We start from the raw sequence: 22,065 nt of genomic DNA on the forward strand, positions 1-22,065 counted from the left end.
GGGAAACGAAGGTCAGCGTTAGGGTTAGATGGCACAAAGAGTTCCGCGTCCAGGGTGGATTGTGATCTTTTGGTTCGGAATTCCGCCATTCAGCTCCTTGTTGGAGATCAGCGAGTTTTGTTTCAACCATTGGACACGTGCATTCATAAGTCGAGAGGTCATTTTAGGTTCATCCTTAAAATATACCAGAAAGCCCAAATCCCGATGTATTTTGAGGTGAACATTTCCCGCAGCGCTCCTGAGCTTTCAAATCCGAATGCCGGCGTGTTTCAGGAATCCCATCAGCAGCGACTGGAGACGTTACTGCGGGGACTTGAAAAAGCTCATTCAGCTCCTTGTTGGAGATCAGCGAGTTTTGTTTCAACCATTGGACACGTGCATTCATAAGTCGAGAGGTCATTTTAGGTTCATCCTTAAAATATACCAGAAAGCCCAAATCCCGATGTATTTTGAGGTGAACATTTCCCGCAGCGCTCCTGAGCTTTCAAATCCGAATGCCGGCGTGTTTCAGGAATCCCATCAGCAGCGACTGGAGACGTTACTGCGGGAACTTGAAAAAGCTCAGCGTCACTGCAAAGCTCTCACGTCACAACTGGACGCCATCAAGCTGCAGGAGAACGAGTTGGTAAAAAAGCCACTCAAATGTGTCCTATGTTTGCGTGTGACGGCTTTTCGCACAGCAAGGATTGCTTGTTGCGGTTCCTGACGAGCGTCTACATGTGCAGGACGGGAGGCTGAGGCATGCAGAGGAGGAGCTGGCTTTGAAGGAGACGCGCTGGCGGCAATCAGAGGCCAAATTGCAGAATGCGGTCGCTTCTTTGGAGCAGGAGCTGGATCTGGAGCGGAATCAACACGACAAGGAGGTACACGCTAAAATCTGCAGATGTGTTTGTATTATTTTGGATCTATTAGCTACGAGTGCAAACAATTTGACACCTTTGCTTACGCTTCACTTTTCACATTGGCGGTTAGTGTGATGCCGCAAAACAATGTGAATCCGAATTGGCGTCAAGGGGTGATATGCTGAAGTGATGCATCTTGAAAGTGAGAAAAGCTTCCGATGTCGGAGAGGAGCGAAGCTTCGCATGGCTTGTCAATGGAAGTGAACGTACACTTCCGGTGCCTTTTGTTTAAATCAGCGGTTCTCAAACTTTTCACACCCAGTTTTTACTTAAGAAAATGATTTACTCTCCAACTAATGACCAACGCATGCAAAGTTTGAATCTTTCGGTCAATGACTGTTCTGTACCACTAGAGGGAACCTGTGCCACACTAGCGGTACGAGTGTGGCACAGGACACTAAGAATCAGTCATGTAAATCAAACAATACGTAAGACGATTATTTTTAAGGGTAATGCAAGATGAGTTTGGAATGATGTTAAATATTTTGGGGAGTTTGTCAAACATTTATGCTTTAAACTATTAAGGACACTAATAATCACTCATGTAAATCAAACAATACTAAGACGATTATTTTTAAGGGTAATGTAAGATGAGTTTGGAATGATGTTAAATATTTCGGGGAGTTTGTCAAACATTTATGCTTTAAACTATTACAATAGGCAGTTATTTAAAAAATAAATACATAAAATTGAGGGGGGGTGGGGGGCGGCTTGGACAATTGCTGCCGGTTTTGTGCTATTTGCGCCGGAGCTTCGTCTTGTTGCATTTTGCAATGCAGCTGATGTCTCATTGCCTTATTTGGGTCTGCATAATAATTACTGAAAAAAAACATCTCTTTAGTTTGACTGTTAGCGTCGGTTGGACACGATGATTATACGGTGACTGCCTTTGATAGTTCTTAATTCCTCCTCATTGTGTAATATTGAACATTTCTGTCTGCTTCTGTTTCCTTTTTTCGATGCATGTTCCTTTTTTGTTTGTTCCATTTCTCCTTTCCCCTCTCATTTTTACGACATTAGGCTACCACAAGTGTCTTTTTTTTTTTCTCAGCGACAGAATGTTTGTAGGCGGATTTCAATGTCATGTAATGTATAAACAGCTACTAAAGACAAAGTGCAAATGTATTGTGATGAAAACTTATGAAAAAATACACCTGTACACTACTTGGGTTTTTTCTTACTTCGAGATTCTTTTGCATACCACTCAAGTCCCACCAATGGTAACCTGTACCACGCTTTGACGATCACTGAGACAGTCTTCACTTAGCCTAACATTTTTTTGTGTGTGTAGGAAGTGTTTATTCAGAAATCAAGAGCGTTCTCAATTGCACTCCAAGCTAATATGTCTTTTTTTTTTTTTCCCGTGGTCAGCTGGAGTCCCTGCAACAGACTCGAGGTCAGCTCCTCAAAGTGTCCTCGCACATGTCATCCTCGCAGGAGAAGCTCACCTCGAAGCTCCGGCAGCAGGAGATCCAGCTGGACCAGGCCAAAACCCAGCTGGAGCAGACTAAGATGGAGTTGGACCGCACCAAGGCCCAAGCCGGTCATCTCCAAACTCAGTTAGAGGAGAGTCAGAGCGGGCTCCTGCGCACTCAGACTCAGCTGGAGAGGAGCCGCAAGTTGTACGAGAAAGTCAAGGCTCTGAACGGTCAGCTCCAAATGCAGCTGGAGCATCTCGGTGCTCAGTCGAAAGAAGCCGGAGACCAAGCGGCTCAACTCCACGCTCCGCTTGAATCCTCTCAGAGGTCCGTAGAGACCTCTGGTGAGTCCCTACTCATCAAGGTAAATCATCATTTTGTCGTTACTATACCCAAGTAGATTTTTCAGAATGTTAGCAAAGTTATGGGAACATGTTTTGATCCTGTTCGGGTGATTTTTCTTCTTTGCCACTTCTGAAAATCTCAGGGAATGACCGTATTTTCCGCACTATAAGGCGCACCTAAGAGCATTGTATTTTCTCAAAAGCCGATAGTGCACCTTATAAGCCGATGTGCCTCAAATCGATATTCTGATTTCTTGGACGTAGTATTTTCAATGCTCTGTAAAGCGCTTTCTTGCAGCTGCAACGGTTGTGAAATTTCGAAATAAATAAAGCTGTATGGTATTCTATTGTATCCCATTTAGCGTGGCTCCATCTAGTGGATGCGTAATGGAACCTCAGCCGCTAAAGTGGCTTCTATTCTATGCCGCTTATAATGCTGTGGACCCAGTTTTAAAATTCATTGAAGATGCGCCTTATACTCCGGAGCGCCTTATCGTGGGGAAAATCCGCTACGTTCCATCTCTAATCTGGTGATTTTCGTATTTTCTCATCCCACGACCAGGAGTCTGAGATGACTCGTCTCCAACCAAAGATCTCCAGTCTGAAGCGTGCAGCTGAACATCACATTCCATCCTTCTGCAATTCCATCGGCTCCCTGTCATCCATCCAGCCATGGATACACCCCCAAGAGGACACCTCATCCTCGCACCACCCTCCTTCCTGTCCCAGTATGCATCCAACGACCAGCATCTCTCCATCACTCGCTCACAGGACGTCACTTCCCTCCCAAAGCACAACCTCGCCTCCATCCGATGCAGGCCTTGAGCTGCTTCTCCAGAGCTGTAGCAACGACCTGTCCCTCGATCTCCCCCCAAGCCTCAAGGCTACTCTGAAGGAAGCGCTGAGTCAGCAGCCGTGGGAGTCGTCCGACTCGGACTCGGTGGACCGCAGCTGGCAGGCGCTCAGCAGCACCGAGCCGCCATCGAGCTGTGACCTCTCCTTTGACCCCCTCACCTACATGCCGGAAGACACCAGCGCCAGTTCAGAGCAGACCATCACGGAGGAGGGAGAAGACGAGCGGGGAGGGGTGGACACCCCGGATGAGCACATGAGCTCATTGAAGGGAATGTTGCGATTCGTCAATCAGACTTTAGCCAATCAGGAGGATCCGTCCGTCCTTGCGGAGCTCCCCGGGGTCGTTGCGGAGTGAACGTAGCCTCCAGGTAACCGCGCCGCTCTGATAGAAACTCAAGAAGAACCATTTAAGGCACCATAGGGAGTCCTATGAGTTGATGCAAAAACTGTGGTCTAACTCTGTTATTTAATATCCAAATAATGCATGATGTTTTTATCAGTTACAACATTTACAGTGTACATTTCCCCTATTAATGCACATTACAAACACTTTTTAGCTCCTGCAATGGCACCATCCATTCACTAACTGTGCCACCGGTCAAATAATGGATGAAATCTCAATAAAAATGGGCTGCAGCACGCCCGCGACCCTTGTGAGGACAAGCAGATTAGAAAATGGATGGATGGAGATCGTCTCTTGTCTTTTTTGCATGTTAAGAGCCTTGTAGACTGAGGATGTAGTTGATTGTGTGTCTTGCTTCAATGCCGTCACTCGATGCTCTAGTTCCTCAGTTCAATTTCCTTTTTTTGTTTTTTTTTTAACACTGCGTTGCAGGTTTCATATTCTACTTTCAGTATTCGTCTCCGTTTTGCGAGCACATGGCTTTTATTTATTTTGTCTCTTTAGCACATCCCCATTGTATCCGGAGAATGAATTGTTGTGTAGCTCTAGTTTCGGTACGTGCAGACGATTGTGGCAGGTGTACCTCGTGATACCTCTCGGTGTATAGTTTAGTTTTTTTTTGTTTTTGTTTTTGTTTTTTTTTTTGTTTTTTTTCGTGTGCGTACCTTGAACTGTCACACTTGAAAGGCTTTGCAAACGGTCACCCCAGCAGTGTCATTTTCTTTTTTTTCTCTCCACGACTGGACAAACAAGATGGACGAGTGTCACTGCTGGGCATGTTTGGAAAACAGTCAGGCTGTCAAAGTTGCCAAGCTGGAACTGCAGCTGTGCAGGGATTAGTTGAGGGCGGATGAAAGTGCTGTCGTCGACACACAAAGCTCGACTCAGCCAGATAATTTCCAGCATTGATGTACTTTCATAAAACATGAGGCTTGTGGACACATTATTCCACATGATAAATAGATTATATTGTTATATATTATTATTATTATTTGTACACTCTACTCAAAGGATTTCATGTCCCTGAGGAGCACATCTACCATCGTTTAAACAAGCTAATGTTAGCTCATTGAACATCGTCTTCCATTGCGCGAAACACCAGCCAAATCTATGCGCTCATTATTGGCTCCCACGTCACTCGCAAGACCGGGCTCCGTTGTCTAAAGCCATATACAATAAAAGTCACGGTTGGTTCAGTGGAACTGGAGGATGGCGACCCCAGATAGACAAAAATAATACCCGCACCTCACATGCACGTGAGCGTGTTGATGAATTCACAATCAGTTTTTAATCAATTATTTAATGGGCTAATCGGTAAAATACTCGATTTTAAGGATATGCAATAGTTGCGGCGCAATACTCAAGTACAGATATCTGAAGAACCTATTGAAGTATAGTCATGAAACATTTGTACTTGGTTACTAATTCCCACCAGTGTTTTTTTTTTTTTTTAAACTGCTGTTTACGACTGTACCACTGATGTAATTTTTTTAAAAGGCGATGTGTTCTGTTTGAATGTTTTCCTGGCTGAATGTAGTTTTTTTTCTGCCCTCCGTGCCATACTTGACACTTCCATTTCCGTTTTCAGAGAGAAAATTGTCACTAAGCTGCTGTGCAAACGTTATCAGAGTGAACACACTCCCCGGAGCCTGTTTTGCATACATTGACTAATGTTTAAACTTTTTTTTTTAAACTTTAACTAACATTCAAATCTTATTTCAGTGGATGCTTGGATACACTGGGTGAGCAACCTCAGAGGTAGCTTTGTTGAAAGGTCACGGCTGCCCTTTATCCCTTTTGAATCAAATCGAGCGTCATGCATAAAAGGTGGACGTGGTTACCATGATAACGTTGAAGAATGGATAAACTAGCCGTGCCTTTTTATGGAGCTTGTTGTGTGCACTATTCCAGGGTCCAAAGACCCTTTCTCAAAAAGATAAATAGGCACTTGTAATCATAATACAGTATAACCAACAGAGTGCAAACAAAATCAAGAGGAGGAAATTGAAAGAAAATTTAATTTAATCCAAGCAACCAAAAACAAAACAAAACATTAAAATGCTACATGTTGTTACATTATATGGTAGGTAACAATCTGCAATTATTTACATGCAACTGTGTCAAAGCGGGGCTCTAATTCTCCCTGATGTCCCTTTTCTCCTTTGTGTCCCAGACTAGCCTGACACGATAAGATTGTAATCCATTGTGGCCGAGGATGTGCACCATCAGCTGTCTCCGGCCTGCCAGTGGGGCCTACTGTCACTTCCTGTTCAATGAGAGCATTTGCCATGCTGCCACTTTAGCACCAGTTAGGCATTCTGACATCAACAAATAACCTCAGTACATGTTCGAATGCCAGTTTGTTGTATGAAAAAAGAGACCAAGACTCAGCATCATTTTAAAACCTCCATGAATGTAACCCGTAATTTTTCTCGCTTTCTAGCTGCAGCTTGTTGGTTTTGTGCACACACTGATATGAATTTGGGCTTCTTTTATTGTTCCTCCCTATATGGCTTTGTTTCTGTACAATGTAAACACACCCCTTGTGTCAATAATGTATACGAACCCCACACACGGGTCTCAATGAAGATTTGTCTGCTTCAGCTGTGCCTGAGTGGACAATAAATGTTTAGACAGGCGTCAATGGGTTTTGCTTTCTGTTTGGCATTTTGCTGGCTCAGGCTCATTTCAGCAAGACAAGAAAAGTTATCTTCTGCTTGGCCGTGGGATATTTTGGCAAACACCTGGGAACTGTTTTGAATTGCAGATAAGACAGTTTAGCTTCACGCTAACATACTGCGAAACGCCATAGATTTGCTCACAAATAGCATCTACAATATGCTATTTATAGGTTATAACCTTTTACGCAACAGATATTTGAACTCCAATGGTGGCGCAACCTATGTAGACAGATAATAGAGCAATACTCTTGATCATCTACAAAGAATCACAAATATTACTGCAGCTTCCTGGGTAGTTTTTACCAGGTTCATGTGCTTCCATCTGTCTATATTATATTATACTGCCCCTAGGTAGCAAAGTCAAAGTGAATCAAAAAAAAAAAGTAGCAAAAACATTCTGTTCAATAGTGTCCTTACTGTATGTTTTTATATAGTACAATGTACTGTTATAGGATTGTATTTAATAAATATTTTTGGAACTATTTCAGTGAAATTAGATACGTGGGACACACCGGTTGGAAGTCCAGGTTTAGGGGATACAAATGAGTGTGGTCCATAAAGTGGAAAGCGAGCAGTGTTTCCCAACCTTTATTAGAATTACTTTTGTAAAGATAACAAAGTATTGCCGCACATATTCCTACCTTAAGGCACACACGCACAAGACCTCTTTAAGCTCAAAAGCAAACAGCCGCCGTGCTAACATTGCTCGTCTGTGTTTCAGGTGAACTCAGTGGACTTTGTACCCTCCCTGTTTGAACACATTTTATATCCGGAAAAAGAGCAGGACGTTGCCACCATTTGCCATCATTCACTTTATTAAACGCAGGCCCCGTGTGTGTTTTAATAAAACAGCATCTGGATGTTTGTTTTGTCTTCCTGCAGTCAACCAATCAGCGCGTCGAGTTTTCAGACGGACAACCTCCTCCACGACACACACACACACACACGCACGCACGCACGCACGCACGCACGCACGCACGCACGCACGCACGCACGCACGCACGCACGCACGCACGCACGCACGCACGCACGCACGCACGCACACACACACACACACACACACACACACAGACACACACTTGGGCGTCTGAATCCCGTTCACTCCCGCATCTGCAGCCTCCCGACAACGCTGCGGTTCTTCGTTCCATCCTGTCCGATTGTAAGTCCTTTATTTGTAACTTTATTTGTACATTTATTGTGGTCTTTTTCTCTTGTCGGCCATTGCATATACGTATTGGATTTGTCTTTCCACATGAGTCTGTTCTGGCAAGTACTAATTTTGGTTGCTACTTTTTACTTTTAAACCATTGACTAGATTAAAAAAAAAACAAGAAGGAAGCGTAATCCAAACAGCGACGTTACGTAACATAGGAGGAATCTCTCCGTAGTAATAAAAACGGCTCGCTGCAGAGTTCTGATTGGTCTCGTAAGTCAGTGTGAGATTCCTGATGGAAATCAAAGCACCAACAATGATGTCGCTGTTGCCTTCTGTGCCGTTTTACGAGGAGTGATTTAGTCTCTGCGAAAATATCCATTACCTTGCATTGGTAGTGTACGGAACCCCCAGACGTGACGAGAGGCGGAAAACATTTTACTTGTGGCCACAGTATAGCAATAACCTACGCACAAAATGCTCATTTGTGGGCGGTATGTTGAATGTATTTTCTGGACAGTTTGGTAACCAAATGAAGCGCCCCGTCTACAGGATAACACTCCGCCGTATTGGAGTGCCCCTTGAAGGTGCGCTCCATTTGTTGACCTGGAGTTTTCGCACACATTAGAATCTCGTGCCCACATTATAATTTTCTCGAGACCACAAATTAGCATTTAACTTTACCACAAAACATTAATTTGTGCCCATGGCTAAGGTATAACATGCACACAAATTAAATTGTAATAAACGGCGCTGAGGTGTGTTCGAGCAAATGTGGGCGGAACTTTTTGTGGATGTGCCAAATTCACTGGAATAACATTAAACCCACCAATAAGTATTGTGTTTACACATTATACCTATTTTTTTTCTTGCTTACAAATTTGTATTAAATATTCCCCAAATAAAATACCAATTTGTGATCTAGAAGCAGGTCTAACGCACACACAAAATGCAAATGAATCTTTTAATTCCTGTATAGTTGCGTAATCAAATGGAGCGCACCTTATTTAGGAAGGGAAGATAAAGAGATTGTGTATTGCCGTTTCCAGCCAAGGTCCGCTCCATTTGTTTCCCAAGACATCCTGAGTTGTTTATGATAATCACTGTAAACCCCCAAATGAATATTTCATGTGTACATTATAGCTATTTTGTGGCCACAAATTAGCATTTAGTAGTCACAAAATACTCATTTGTGGCCACAAATAAGGTATCGCGTGTGCACAAGATGCACATTTTGGCCTTGAAGTAAGTATAATGTGCATACAAAATACAAATAATTCCGAACATTAATGTTACTCCTGAATAGTTTGGTAAAAAAGGACATTCTCACTTCTTTGTGGTGATAATCCATGCATCCATTATCTGAAGCGCTTTTTCAACATGAGGCTTGCGTGTTGAAGCCTATCCCAGCCGTCTTTGGGCCGTAGGCGGGGTACACCCTGAACTGGTTAGTGATCTTAATGCAGCTCAATATGATGACGTGGCGGGCTCATATTGATAATGAACTCTTAATGCAGTCCTCCAGAAAAACCAAGCTGAGTGCTCGCTTCAGAGCGTATCGATCAGCCCTGTTCCAGCTACTCTCCCAAGCGTTTTCCTGTATCTGTAACCCGAGCTGTGCAATCAAACTGCTGTTTGAGATGTTCTTTCAAAATGCAAGAGTTTGAATTTTCTCAAAAAGGGTACGTGCAAGAGTTTGTATGTGATGATGTTTAAAAAAAAAAATCTTCAGTAATAATCCTACCGCCTCCAAATCATTTGTAATCTGGTTTTTGTGTAATCCGGATGGGGTTGGGCAGCAAATAATCTGCATCATCTTGCATCACTGGTGGCAGGACAGATCAGCGTTTCTCTACTGGACTGGAAACACATTTATTTTGAGAAAGAAACCCTCTGCCTTGTGTTTGATGAACTGTTAAGCCTGGTCTGCTACTTTGTTTCTTAAATGTTGGCCATACGGTGGTGCTTGGAAGCTAAGGAATTCTTTGAGGTGTGAGGTGCTATTATGGTAATGCAGCACATCCAAGTAACTTTGTTTCACAAGTTTGTGGATGTGACCATCAAGTTTTTCCACAACACTAAGCCCACTATGCATTTCATGGGTTCTCGCCAGAGTTTATTACAGTCACTCCTTTGTGCTTGAATGTGCCTGGCAAGGGAGTTGCCACAGTGCGACTTTGCAATGCAAAAATCCTTCATTGAACATCCTGCTTTGCCTCGTCTCACCCCCCCCCCAGAGTCATCATGGTGTCCCATAAGGAGTTCACAAACGCAGGGAAGCAGCCAGGCCTGCAGGTGTGGCGCATCGAGAACTTGGATCTGAAGCCCGTTCCGAAGGCTCTGCACGGAAACTTCTACAGCGGCGATGCCTACTTGCTGCTCTTCGCCACCTCCGCGCCTTCGTACAACATACACATGTGGCTCGGTAAGACTGGGATGCACCACAACACGCAACAGAACACACCCGCTTTCATCTGCAGCAGGAAACTTTCGTGCAATATTTGATTTTTAAAGTGAACACATAGGTCGGTTTACCCCACCAATCCCCATTCACACATTGTCTGTATTTAACCCGTGTTAGGAAAGAAAAAAGTGGCAGGAAACAGGACTCCTGATCACGCAAATGTTCAGTGGGCCTGATTAAAGAATGTGATCTCATTTGACTTTGTTTGCTCGCATATTGCTTGTTCCATGACCACAGAGAAACTTCCTGCTGCGCTGTGAAATCTTGTGGTTGTTTTTTTTTTTTTCTCAGAACAACAACTCAGTTAGCAAACACTGCACAAGTTTCTCATTTTGATTTTACTTCGATCGTTTTATTTAGCCATTTACCTCTTGGTCTTTATGTGTTTTTTTTTTCAAATTTTATTTGTATTCTATTGAAAAAAAAAAAAAAGTAACCATAACCTGTAGTACATAGTATTTTTGGTCGCCAAAAAAAAAAATAAAAACACACAGTCCACACACACACACACACACACACACACACACACACACACACACACACACACACACACGTAGAAAAGGAGATTCCTTCCAAAAATAATTATTCAAACATTTTTGTGGCCCTAAAGTCCTGCACATCCGTTTTCCAACTGTAACATTTTCTCCCATAGTTCAAGCTTGTCTTATCTCCCACATAAACACACGGATGAATTATTTTTATTTTGTTATTTATCTCCTGGGTTTTTGTGCCACTTTCTCATATGCGTATTTATTTAAAAACCAATCTCTCTTTTAATTTCAGTGCAGTGCTACTTTGTTCTTGTAGCACATACTGGTGCTTATTAATCCTAAATGAAAGTAATATAAGATAATGGAAATTAAAAGGAATTGCAGGAGTTGAGGAAAAAGTTTCAATTTTTCTTTCAATTTCCGTGCAGTCCTGCTTCATACTTGGAGCGCCGCAGTACAGTGAGGCTTCATGTGCAACGTGAACATTACATAACACGCGCGGTTCCTTTGTGCATGCAAAACAGATCAGGCGGACACTGTCACTGGTGAAATATGTACCACAAGTACCTCAGTTGGAGAAGTCGGAAAGTTGCAGCTGTTCATGACAATCGACACTTCCATCTTTTTTTTTTTTTTTTTAAACTCAGTCTCAGTTCTCTTCACATTCAAACCGACCTGACATCTGCCATCAACATGATCTTTTCTCATGCCCCTTTGTAATGTTGGTAAAATCAGGCTGAGGCGCATCGGGAATACTCCAATGAGCCACGGGAGACAAGAACCAGTTCATACTTGTTTGCTGGCCTATGCAACCAACATGTTGGAGTTGCAGGAATCCGAGTTGGCAAAAGTACTTGCACTGTAAAGTACAAGTAGATATATGTGTGCTTGGGTTAAAATAAATAAATAAATAAAAAGTTGTGATTGAACGACTATAAAAAATGTGCAGACTTTGAGATGTAGTAAAGTACAAAAGTAAATAGCATTTTTAAACCCTTTCAGGGACAGCCGTTACTACAGTGGACAACTTATCATGTAATCAGGTTATCATTATTGGCGCATGAAAGGATGAATATACTTTGACCTGAAAGGTTAGCTTATTCGCGAACATGAAGGCGGAGATTAGTGACTGGGGCCGAAAGCAGTAATACGCCTGTTTGGACAAAACACAGTAAAAACTACAGAGTATTCAGTACCAAAGAAAAGGAAAAAAAATCAACAAAAGTAGAGTAATGAAGTATTTATTCTTGTTTGCCACCGCAGGCGATATTACACGATTCCAAAATAAATCCCTCCGTCTTTTTCGTGATTTGGAATGTTGTGGATTTGAGGGAAAATTGGATTTGCTTCGCGATGTATCTAGCAGCTGTGGTTGAAGTGAGTCAGCGTCTCCGTGCCTGACTCAGAGGTGCCAAAAGGACACCGCTGCATGCTCGCAACATCACTCAAGTCAATCCCGGAGCACCAAAACAAAGAAAAATGAATGAGGGAAATAAAATGGAGCAATTACGGTACCGTAATGCCAAGGGCATGTAGGCAAGGGGAGCCCCAAGTCACAGATGCAGTATCACCACTTTACTCAACAATACAAATGCTAAATGGGAGCACTCGCCCTGAACTGCTGTAGACCACAACTCACGTCCAGATGCTCGCATGCAGATTAATTTACTCATGATGTCACACATAAGGCCACGCCGCTTCAAGACACACCTCCAACACATAAATACTACAGGATGTAGAGTAATGTAACCGTATTGATGGCATTTCAATTCATTCCAAAGAGGAACGTTTAATTACTTTCGTTAATCCACAATTTTTTTTTTCCAGACCAAAGCCATGTCTAAAACAAAAAAAATGGCTTTGGCCAAGGAACGATGTCAAAGGGAGAGGAGGAGCTCAATTTCGTCAGGCCATCGCCTTGTCTAATAGCAAAAATGTGCTTTGCTGCCATCTTGTGGCACAGCTAGGCAATTACAAACCTTTCATCAATTACTTCCAAGATGTTTGCCGTTATACCACTGTGACTTCTTTCCAGGTGACGAGTGCTCACAGGACGAGAGCGGCGCGGCAGCCATCTTTGCCACTCAGCTGGACGATTTCCTGGGTGGTAAACCGGTGCAGTTCCGGGAGTTGCAGAACAGCGAATCCAACACCTTCCTGGGCTACTTCAAGACGGGCATCACGTACCAGGTGAATAAAGATTTCTTTGTAATGTCCCAAGAGAACGCACTCTCTCTCTCCTTTCTTCCTCTCATCTAAGTTTAGTGTAGTACACATCATGTCACCCAACAGCACAGTGGCTATTTGTCACCCTTTAAATAGGCCAGCTGACTGTTTACAAGTTTTAAAACACCCGTGATGCTAATGAGAGGCCACATCTTGGTTGAACGTGTCGCCATGCTCAAAATATTTTCAATCAAGTTATTTTTCTGTGACCACTGCGAGATTTTCTTTCCTTAACAGAGGGGTGACCTCATGGCTGGTTAGATATTCTTTTCTGCACAGGTCAAGCTATAAAAAGTCATCAGATAAAGAGTTGAGGATAATGTTTGTATTAAAAAAAAATTCTCCTAGATGAGAGGTGGGAGGATTAAAAACGGCACTTTGTAATGGGTAACTTGAATGGAAATAGCTGTGCGTAAATAACCCCGTCACGGAAAGCGATGCCCGCGGTTTAATGATTGTCAGCCCATAATGCACTTTGTCGCGTCGAACGACGCTGATGAGTCTGAAGTTCACCGACAGCTACTTTCTCTCGTCGGTATTTCCATGCCAGGGCGTGTCCTCGTCCGTGACTGAGGCTGCTAACATGTTGGAAGGCCGCTTCTCCGCTGCCCATCTGTTTCGAGTTGTTGCCTCAAAACCCCAAACTTCCTCCTCTAACTTTAACTGGCTGTAATTATCCCAGCAAACGCTCATTCTTTCCGCAAGAACGTTGGCCAAAAAAGGACATGATGTTGTACGATTTAAAATAAAAAAAAGACATTTGTTGTTGGTCAAACACGAGAGCAGGCATACAAATCCTTCTAGGCTAATTTACATAAAGCCTTATGGTGACTTAAAGGAGAAATGTGGTCATGCCCACTCTTAAGGAATACCATCGGTGAAGCGATTGTACATCTACAATCATTTTGAGACTTTTTTTATACATATTAAAGACCAAGAGTGGTCTATTTTCGTTGGTAGAGGACGATGTAGTTCCATTCCGCTCAAAGTTTTGGCGCGTCTTTCGGGAAACAATCAGAACAAACACAGAGCCACATTGTTGCCATGGAACATTTTACGGCGCAGCTCTTGAGAAGAGGGCGAGCAGCCTGAATGTGGTTTTCATTTTCAAGTCACTCCTCCAGATTGTGGCGAGACCCCGGAGACAAACAGTCACTCTGTTCCTCCACCAGAAGAAATGTTGTTTGTCCTCTCATGAACTCAAGGGCCCGTTCTTTTGTCTCCATCCCCCCACGAATGAGCACGCCGTATGTCCGCTGTTGGTTTGTTGTGATTCCATTTTGCATGACTTGTAAACATGCGTGTTTTTGCTTCACGGCTTCTCAAAGGACGGCACTTTACGAGACAGTTCCACATGCAAGGTACAACACAGGTTCCCCCCCCGGCCCCCTTCCTCCCTGAGGCTATTTGATGATTGGCAGCTTTGCAGGCAATGTCTTTTTTGTCTGACAGCTGTTTGGCCATTGGTGTTTCACCGTGTTGTGTAACGTTCATGTCAGTCTCAGTTGGGAACCCTTTGTTTCATGAAATCTTCCAACTGAACAAACCTCCAACCCGGTCGTGCGCAGTTCGGCCCCCAGTTATCCACACTCTAATTCACACACACGCTTCGGTCGAATCCGCGACTGGATGTCAGATGGCTAACGATCTATTCGTGTACCCACAGAAAGGTGGCGTGGCGTCGGGTTTTCAACACGTGGTGACCAACGACGCCAATGTGAAACGGCTGCTTCACGTCAAGGGCCGCAGGGCCATCAGAGCCACGGAGGTGGAGCTGGCCTGGGCCAGCTTCAACAAGGGGGACTGCTTCATTCTTGACCTGGGAAAGGTGAGGCCTCGGACTTCCTTTGGATTCGTTGACGTTCATACGTTTGGACACGACGCAAGTTGTAAATCATGCTCCAAATATACTCGCTTTCCCCCAAAAGTACTTCAACTCGGGGAGGGAAAACCTTTTTGCTGGATGTTCACATTTGAGCCGCTTATCCTCACGAGGGCCGTGGCTGCGCTGGAGTCTATCCCTGCTGTCTGGGTGAGGGACACCCAGAACTGGTCGGCAGCCAATCGCAGGGCCCACATAGACAGACGACCATAGACATACCCGGAAAAAACCCACGCAGCAATGGGGAGAACATGCAAACTCCACACAGGAAGGCCGGAGTCAGAATCAAACCCTGTGCCTCCGCACTGTGAGGCCGACACGCTAACCACTCGTCCACCGGGCCACCCGGTTCACAACATATTTGACAAAATAAAAACCAAACACAAATCACTAAACAATTTTCACCAATTCCGAGGGAATTGCAAAATGAATGCAACCCAAAATATGTCGTTTGTGTGGCGTCGGCAGGACATCTACCAGTGGTGCGGCAGTGAGTGTAACCGCTACGAGAGACTGAAGGCCTCCTACGTGGCCATCCACATCCGAGACAACGAGAGGAACGGGCGGGCCAAGCTGCACATGGACGACGAGGGCCAAGAGCCGCAGGCGTTCACGGAGGTGATGGGGACGCTCACGCGACGCGCCGTTTCATTTTCTCAGCCACGCACTTGAGACCCAAAGGTGGTCGTTCTCCTGCGAGCAGAAGCTTGGAAGTTGTCACGATGCGTGTCACGTCCGGCGAGAGAGGCAGCGTGGGAACAAACGCACACAATGCTGGCGTTTGTAATGAGCTGCTGGTGGGCCAAATTGGGGCCAACTCTCGGCCTTGTAAACACTTGAAGGGAGGACGGTCAAGTCCACAGAAGACTAATGAGAGGATACAAAAGGGGCAGATTTTTTTTTTCCCCCATATAGTTTAGAAAATATACAGGGCAGCTAAAAATTCTGTCAGTGTCACCGGTCAACAGCAAATTTTATTCCGAGGTGACTTTATGTTTCCCTAAAAGAATTTTTGACGCTGATTTCAAAAATGTTTTGACTGATTTTTTTTTTTTTTGTAGACCATCCGACTATCTGATTTTTCAGATATTCCCTTTTTTTTTTTTTCTTCATTTCGAAATAAAAAAATGCTTGCACCATGCCGATTTTACCATGCGTTATAATTTCTCGCAGAGCCCGCTAAAAGGTTATTTTCAAAATGTAGTAGCCTTGTGAGTGCATTATTTCACTTAATGATTCTCAAAGTGTGGTAAGCGGTGGCCAGTGGGACACCGGCTCCCTCAAGTGGTGAGCCAAAGAATCACTGGCTAAGTACAGCTCAGTTGTATTTCACTTTTCAATTCAATTCATTTACATTTAAACTTTAAGAAGTATTTGTTGCTAAACATTTATTGAGTTTGGCTACAATTATTACATTTATGCCCAAAACATTTTAATTCAACAATTCATTACGTTATTTTTTTTTATTACCCGATATTGACTCATTTGAGGGGTAAGTGCTTTGTTCCTTTGTTGTAAATTCTAATTGCAATATTAATGCTGACAGTGCACACTACATTGTATCTCATTGTAAAAACACACAAATTGACCGTGTTCAACTCCTCTTGTTCCGGTAGGTGTTGGGACCCAAAACTGCCATTGCACCAAGCAGTCCTGATGACGACAAAGTGGACGCCAGCAACAGGAAGAAGGGCTCTCTCTACATGGTGAGAAACTTTTTTATAATTACTTTTGCAAATTGTGATGGCAGCCATTGGATCTGAAATGTCCCTTTGCTTTTCAGATCTCTGATGCCTCGGGTTCCATGAAGTTGTCTGTCGTGGCGCCGTCCAGCCCCTTCAAGCAATCCATGCTGTCGCTTGAGGAGTGTTACATTCTGGATAATGGAGTGGACAAGAACATATTTGTTTGGAAAGGTAATCAAGTCATCTCATTTCATGGAACTAATATTAAAAGTTTACATTGTGAATGCAAGTTGGAGTTTCCGAGTGTGTGCTTTTGATCGGATCTGATTAAATTGTCCAAGTGTATCTCATGAAGTGGATATGTGTTTGTCTCATCGTTGTTGCCTTCAATCAGGTCCAAAGGCCAACATGTCAGAGCGTAAAGCGGCCATGTCTGCAGGCCAAAAGTTTATTAAAGACAAAGGATACAGCAGCAGGTGTCAGGTACATGTCAGAGATTCATTATATTCTGTCACATGATGTTAGCGCTCTTCTACGACAGTATATCTACCTGTTCAGTGGTGCCTTGACTCGTAAACGAGGGCACTTGTAAGTCAAGGTACCCTCTGTAGTTGAGCCGCACATCGAGGCCACAAAAAGGGTCATACTTTTCTTGTTTCTACTCGCAGATCCAAGTGCTTCCCGCGGGATCTGAGACCATCCTGTTCAAGCAGTTCTTCAGTGACTGGAAGGACAAAGACGAGACCACCGGGCCGAGTCAGGCCTACTCGATTGGCCGCATTGCTAAAGTGGACCAGGTGCCCTTCGACGCATCCAGCCTGCACTCCAATAGAGCCATGGCAGCTCAGCATGGCATGGTAGACGATGGCAAGGGCAAATTCCAGGTAAAACAGGCGTGTTGCATTGTCATACAACAACCGCAAGTCCACCTGCGCAATGCAGTATAATGAGAGCTAATCTAAAAGTTGAATCAAAAACCATCATCATCATCATCATCATGCCGTTCCATGACACTGACAATTGAATTCACACGAGTGCAACATATTCAATGAGAGTGTCAGCCAACAGTCAGCATTGCTGGTGTGCCCCAGGGGTCCTCTCTAGGGCCCCTCCTCTTATTATTTCCATCAGCAGTATCTTCAGCAAATATATTTATTTTCAGTGCTACCATTTTTATTTGTTGGGCAAATCCACCTCTTCTACCTCCCAAATCTGGTGTGGTTTTTAGATTTGGCGTGTAGAGAACGGTGAAAAGGTTCCTGTGGATCCCGCATCCTATGGTCACTTCTATGGTGGAGACTGTTACCTTATCCTCTACACCTACAAGACAGGACAAGTCATATACACATGGTATGTGTGTGTATATGGAGCTGCTAGTTCTTGACTTGTTTTTTGTTGTTTGACTTTTGGCTAAACTACAAAAATGTATTCCGATGATATCTGTGTGACTTTGTCAGGCAGGGGCTGAAGGCTACGCAGGACGAACTGGCTGCTTCGGCGTTCCTCACCGTGAAGCTGGATGACTCACTGGGAGGATCACCGGTTCAGGTTCAAGCTTGTCGACGCATACCGCGTATCTTTAGCTCGTTTCTACTGAACAATCTGTGTACGGTCCTGACAGTCAGCATGATGATATGAGGAATAGAGAGTAGAAATTGCAGCCAAGGTTGACTGAGAAATCAAAAATATATGTAAAAGTGAGAGATAGAACTGCACATGACTTCTCTCAACTGTAATTTCTTTCATAAAATTATACAACACCTTTAAACGGTCGACAGAGGGCGCCATTCAATTAATTCTAACCTTGGCCCTGAAACTGCAAGTCTTCATACCATGATTATTTTGAATCATTCATTACACACATTTCAGATCAATGGATAACTGATTACGGTAGATACACTGAAAGGAGAGTATCCATAAAGTAATTAAATAATCATTTAAAATGAGATTCTCCAGTGATTCTCAGAATGGTACGTGGGCTCCCCGAATTAAACGCTCAAACTTTGCATCATGATAGTGTTTTGTTTTGTTTTTTAATACTTTTTTTTTAATGCGGTACACTACAATTCAGTTGTGTTTAACTTTGAAACACACGTTTTAAGCACACATTTGCATTTAATCCTTCGAACTGTCGCTTTTGAAACTATCATTTTACCTACATTTTGAGTGAATTTGGTGGAATACATTTCCACCATTTAAGGATATTTTGTTTAACCGTGCAAAATGTTTCAGTAGCTTCCAATAATTGAATTCTGGTACAAACAAGTTCTTGTGTTCGACAGGTGAGAGTGACTCAGGGCCAGGAGCCCCCCCACCTGATGAGCCTGTTCAACGGCAAACTCATGATCATCCACAGCGGGGGAACGTCACGTAAAGGTGGACAGACCCAAACTAGCAGCACTCGCCTCTTCCACATCCGCCAGAGCACCTCCCACGCTACCCGGGCTGTGGAGGTGAAGATGGCTTTTATTTGAGTGATTCAACCCAATGAAAAAAGATTCCCACCTCTCACGGGTCTTCATTTGTTCCTTCAGGTTGATGTTTCGGCTTCCAACCTGAACAGCAACGACGTGTTTGTGCTGAAGTCGCCAAGCGCTCTGTTTGTGTGGCGAGGCGCGGGGGCCAGTGACAACGAGATGGAGGCTGCCAAGCACGTGGTGGGCTTCTTTGGAGGAAGCGCCAGCCATGTTTCTGAGGGAAAAGAGCCAGGTGGGTTTCCTCTGTTTATCGATCGACAAGATACTAAAGAAAGTTCTACTTCTTCCATTCATAACTTTGCTGCTGTGAATTGGGAATTTCTCCATTGCGAGACTAATAAAGGTTTTCTTATCTTATCTTATCTTAAATCCACACAGAATTGATATCATCCATGTTTTAGAATTCCCTACAGATACCACAAGAGGGAAGCAAAGCACTTTTTTCTCTGGCTAAATGAAGGCGATGAAGCACCTCACCTCATTTCATCATAGTTGCTTGGCCCAAGTTGCCTCAGAGCAATATTTTTACACATGTTGGATTTTTAAGTGAATAATGGAGGGTAGTGTTTCCCTAAAAAATTCAAAGAGTTTTGCAACTACCGGTTACCGGTGACGTTTCATCATATTCAGAAGTAGTCACTGCATGCAGTACACTTGCACAATCTAATAATGTCCAAAGTCAGACGTTTTGACTCAATAAATAGACAGGGAGAGAGAGAGAGAGAGAGAGAGAGAGAGAGAGACACACACACACACACACACACACACACACACACGCACACCCACAAACACACAGACGCACAGTTAATCTAATCAAAATCATGCTCACAATTTTGGCTGCCACGATTAAATTAACCTAATTGTCGGTGATATATTATTCAAAACTAAAATACCGGTTCTACTGAATACTGTGGATCAATAAATACAGGAGATAGCTAGCTAGCTACCTAGCTAGCGAGCTAGATAGCTAGATATACTGTATAGCTCTCTTATTGGATTCTACCTCATGAAAAGTAGGCCTTGACTGTATATCAGTGCTAAGTAAATGAGAAGAATAAAACTGCCAAACTGGTAAACATTATTACAAACATATTGAAGGACTGAGTGTGCGATTGTGTTGAGTGCAAACTATTCTTCCTCACAGACGCCTTCTGGTCCTCTCTGGGTGGCAAAAAGGGATACCAGACATCCAAGACTCTGAAGAACGTGATCAAGCAACCGCGTCTGTTTGGTTGCTCCAACAAAACTGGAAGACTCATTGTACGTGAAATCATGAAACGGTTGCGAGAATAGCGCACATACTTCAGTCTACGCCTTACTGTGTTTTTTCTCAGGTTGAAGAAGTGCCCGGAGATTTTACACAGTCTGACCTGGCCACGGATGATGTCATGATTCTGGATACATGGGCTCAAGTAAGATGTCCATTATTTGGTCATTTTTGGAGAGTTTCCACTTGTATCCTTATTAGTATAGATTTTACAAATGGTCTTGGTGACATACTGTGTTTCTGTGTTCCACGCAGCTCTTCCTTTGGATTGGCAATGAAGCTAATGCACAGGAAAGGACGGGAGCTCCCAAATTAGGTTGGTTGCACAAAAAGTGGAAGGATTAGTAACCGAGAGAATCATGCATACAATAGAGTGGACGTGTTTGAGCGCTTACGTTATTTTTGGCCTATCGCCTCTTAGAGATACAGATGTGGTTTTCTGTGATCCTAATAATTTTTCCTGAAAATTCCTTTTATGATTAACTTTGTATTCCAACCCATTTGTCCATATTATGTTGACAATGTCAACATCGGGCTGCATAAACCAACACAAATCATCGTTTAAAAATGAACAATCACTGTGCCTAATGATTCTTAAAACCTTTGAGCTTGAATGGTGCAAGGGATGTGCACCTTAGCCATCGGCACTTTCCACACAATCACATGATGGCCTTTTGAGCGGTAACAATGTGGATGGCCCTTTTACTCTCCTTAGCTCAAGGGCAGCGATGCTCATGAGGGCACTTTTCGAGAGACGTCAGCAATGTGTCACTGGACGACACCGAGTGTGGCTTGTGGCTTGCAGACACTCTGTTAGGGATAACGCAGTGGTACCTTGACATGCAAGTGCCCCAACTTACAAGTTGTTTTTTTTTTTTAATGACTATCTATTGCTTGGTCAAGTTTTGTGTTATGAAAAAAAAATGGGGTCACGATAGCGCTTCAGATCCAAGGTTATGTCATATTAGCAGGTGTCTTTAATACATATTGTTGTTCCATCTAATTTTGATTAATTAATTACATAGGAGAAACTCCTATTTTACTTGTACACCATTGCAAACTACGGCCAATGTTAGTTTATTTTTAATCACATTCCCATTTTCCCACCCAACTCCTCCAGCACGGGACTATTTGGATTCAGACCCGTCCGGCCGCAAGGGGCTGCCCATCACAACCATCAAACAAGGAGCGGAACCGCCAATTTTCACCGGCTGGTTCCACGCCTGGGACCCCAAGATGTGGGAGACGGATCCTTTGGACAGAATCCGCACTTGCTTGTGAATACCAAACTCCAAAGTCTTTCGCCAACTTTGCACCTATTTAGCGCCAGTTGCCATTTTGGTTGTTTGACCTCTAATCCATAAGTGCCAAAAGCAAAGCAGTAATCAGATTTTAAGGGTGATAGCATCCGCACCGTCCTCATTTTGCCACCTTCTATCATTGAAAAAAAAAAGCTAAATATGCGAGACATTTAATACAGCTGTGTGCACCTACTTAATATCAACATGCTTTTTATCTCCATACACACCATTTAATCCATGACCACACTGTTGTATTTTTTGTTAGTACTGGAGTGTTGCCCTTACTAGAAGTTGCATGCCGCATTTTTATCCTGCTGTGAAATGTGTCTAAGTATATGCATGCACACATGCCACAATTTAGCACTGTGTCCATGAAATGCTCTCTTGGAAGGCTTTGAAATAAAACTCTCTTGAGTTAAAACACGTTGTACGTGTATGGAACGAATCAGAACGTGGGCAGTCAAAGAGAAGAAGCCCTCACATCATTAATCCAAGGAAGACGGAATGTGCTCACGT

At 43.5% G+C, this 22,065-nt stretch overlaps 2 protein-coding genes across 2 annotated transcripts in view; both read left to right on the forward strand.

Annotated features, from left to right (window-relative positions):
* ccdc18 (coiled-coil domain containing 18) overlaps positions 1–7,461 on the forward strand; it is a 16,703-nt gene extending 9,242 nt beyond the window's left edge. The window contains exons 19-24 of the mRNA XM_019877706.1: positions 94–110; positions 274–625; positions 726–863; positions 2,274–2,684; positions 3,227–3,887; positions 6,096–7,461. Coding sequence (XP_019733265.1) covers positions 94–110; positions 274–625; positions 726–863; positions 2,274–2,684; positions 3,227–3,874 — 1,566 coding nt within the window. The 3' untranslated portion in view covers positions 3,875–3,887; positions 6,096–7,461. The remainder of the gene's footprint in view (positions 1–93; positions 111–273; positions 626–725; positions 864–2,273; positions 2,685–3,226; positions 3,888–6,095) is intronic.
* Positions 7,462–7,633: 172 nt separating this feature from the next.
* Positions 7,634–21,966, forward strand: scinlb (scinderin like b). The gene is made up of 17 exons (XM_019877877.1): positions 7,634–7,762; positions 9,994–10,181; positions 12,747–12,901; positions 14,604–14,765; positions 15,288–15,437; positions 16,436–16,525; positions 16,603–16,735; positions 16,899–16,987; positions 17,173–17,388; positions 17,733–17,854; positions 17,962–18,052; positions 18,787–18,957; positions 19,039–19,213; positions 20,126–20,241; positions 20,316–20,393; positions 20,504–20,564; positions 21,369–21,966. The coding sequence occupies exons 2-17, from the start codon at positions 10,001–10,003 to the stop codon at positions 21,527–21,529; spliced, it is 2,151 nt and encodes a 716-aa protein (XP_019733436.1). The 5' UTR covers positions 7,634–7,762; positions 9,994–10,000; the 3' UTR covers positions 21,530–21,966.
* The last annotated feature ends 99 nt before the right edge of the window (positions 21,967–22,065 follow it).

This window comes from Hippocampus comes, unplaced genomic scaffold, assembly GCF_001891065.2.
Source record: "Hippocampus comes isolate QL1 unplaced genomic scaffold, H_comes_QL1_v1.1 scaffold317, whole genome shotgun sequence".
NCBI lineage: Eukaryota > Metazoa > Chordata > Actinopteri > Syngnathiformes > Syngnathidae > Hippocampus > Hippocampus comes.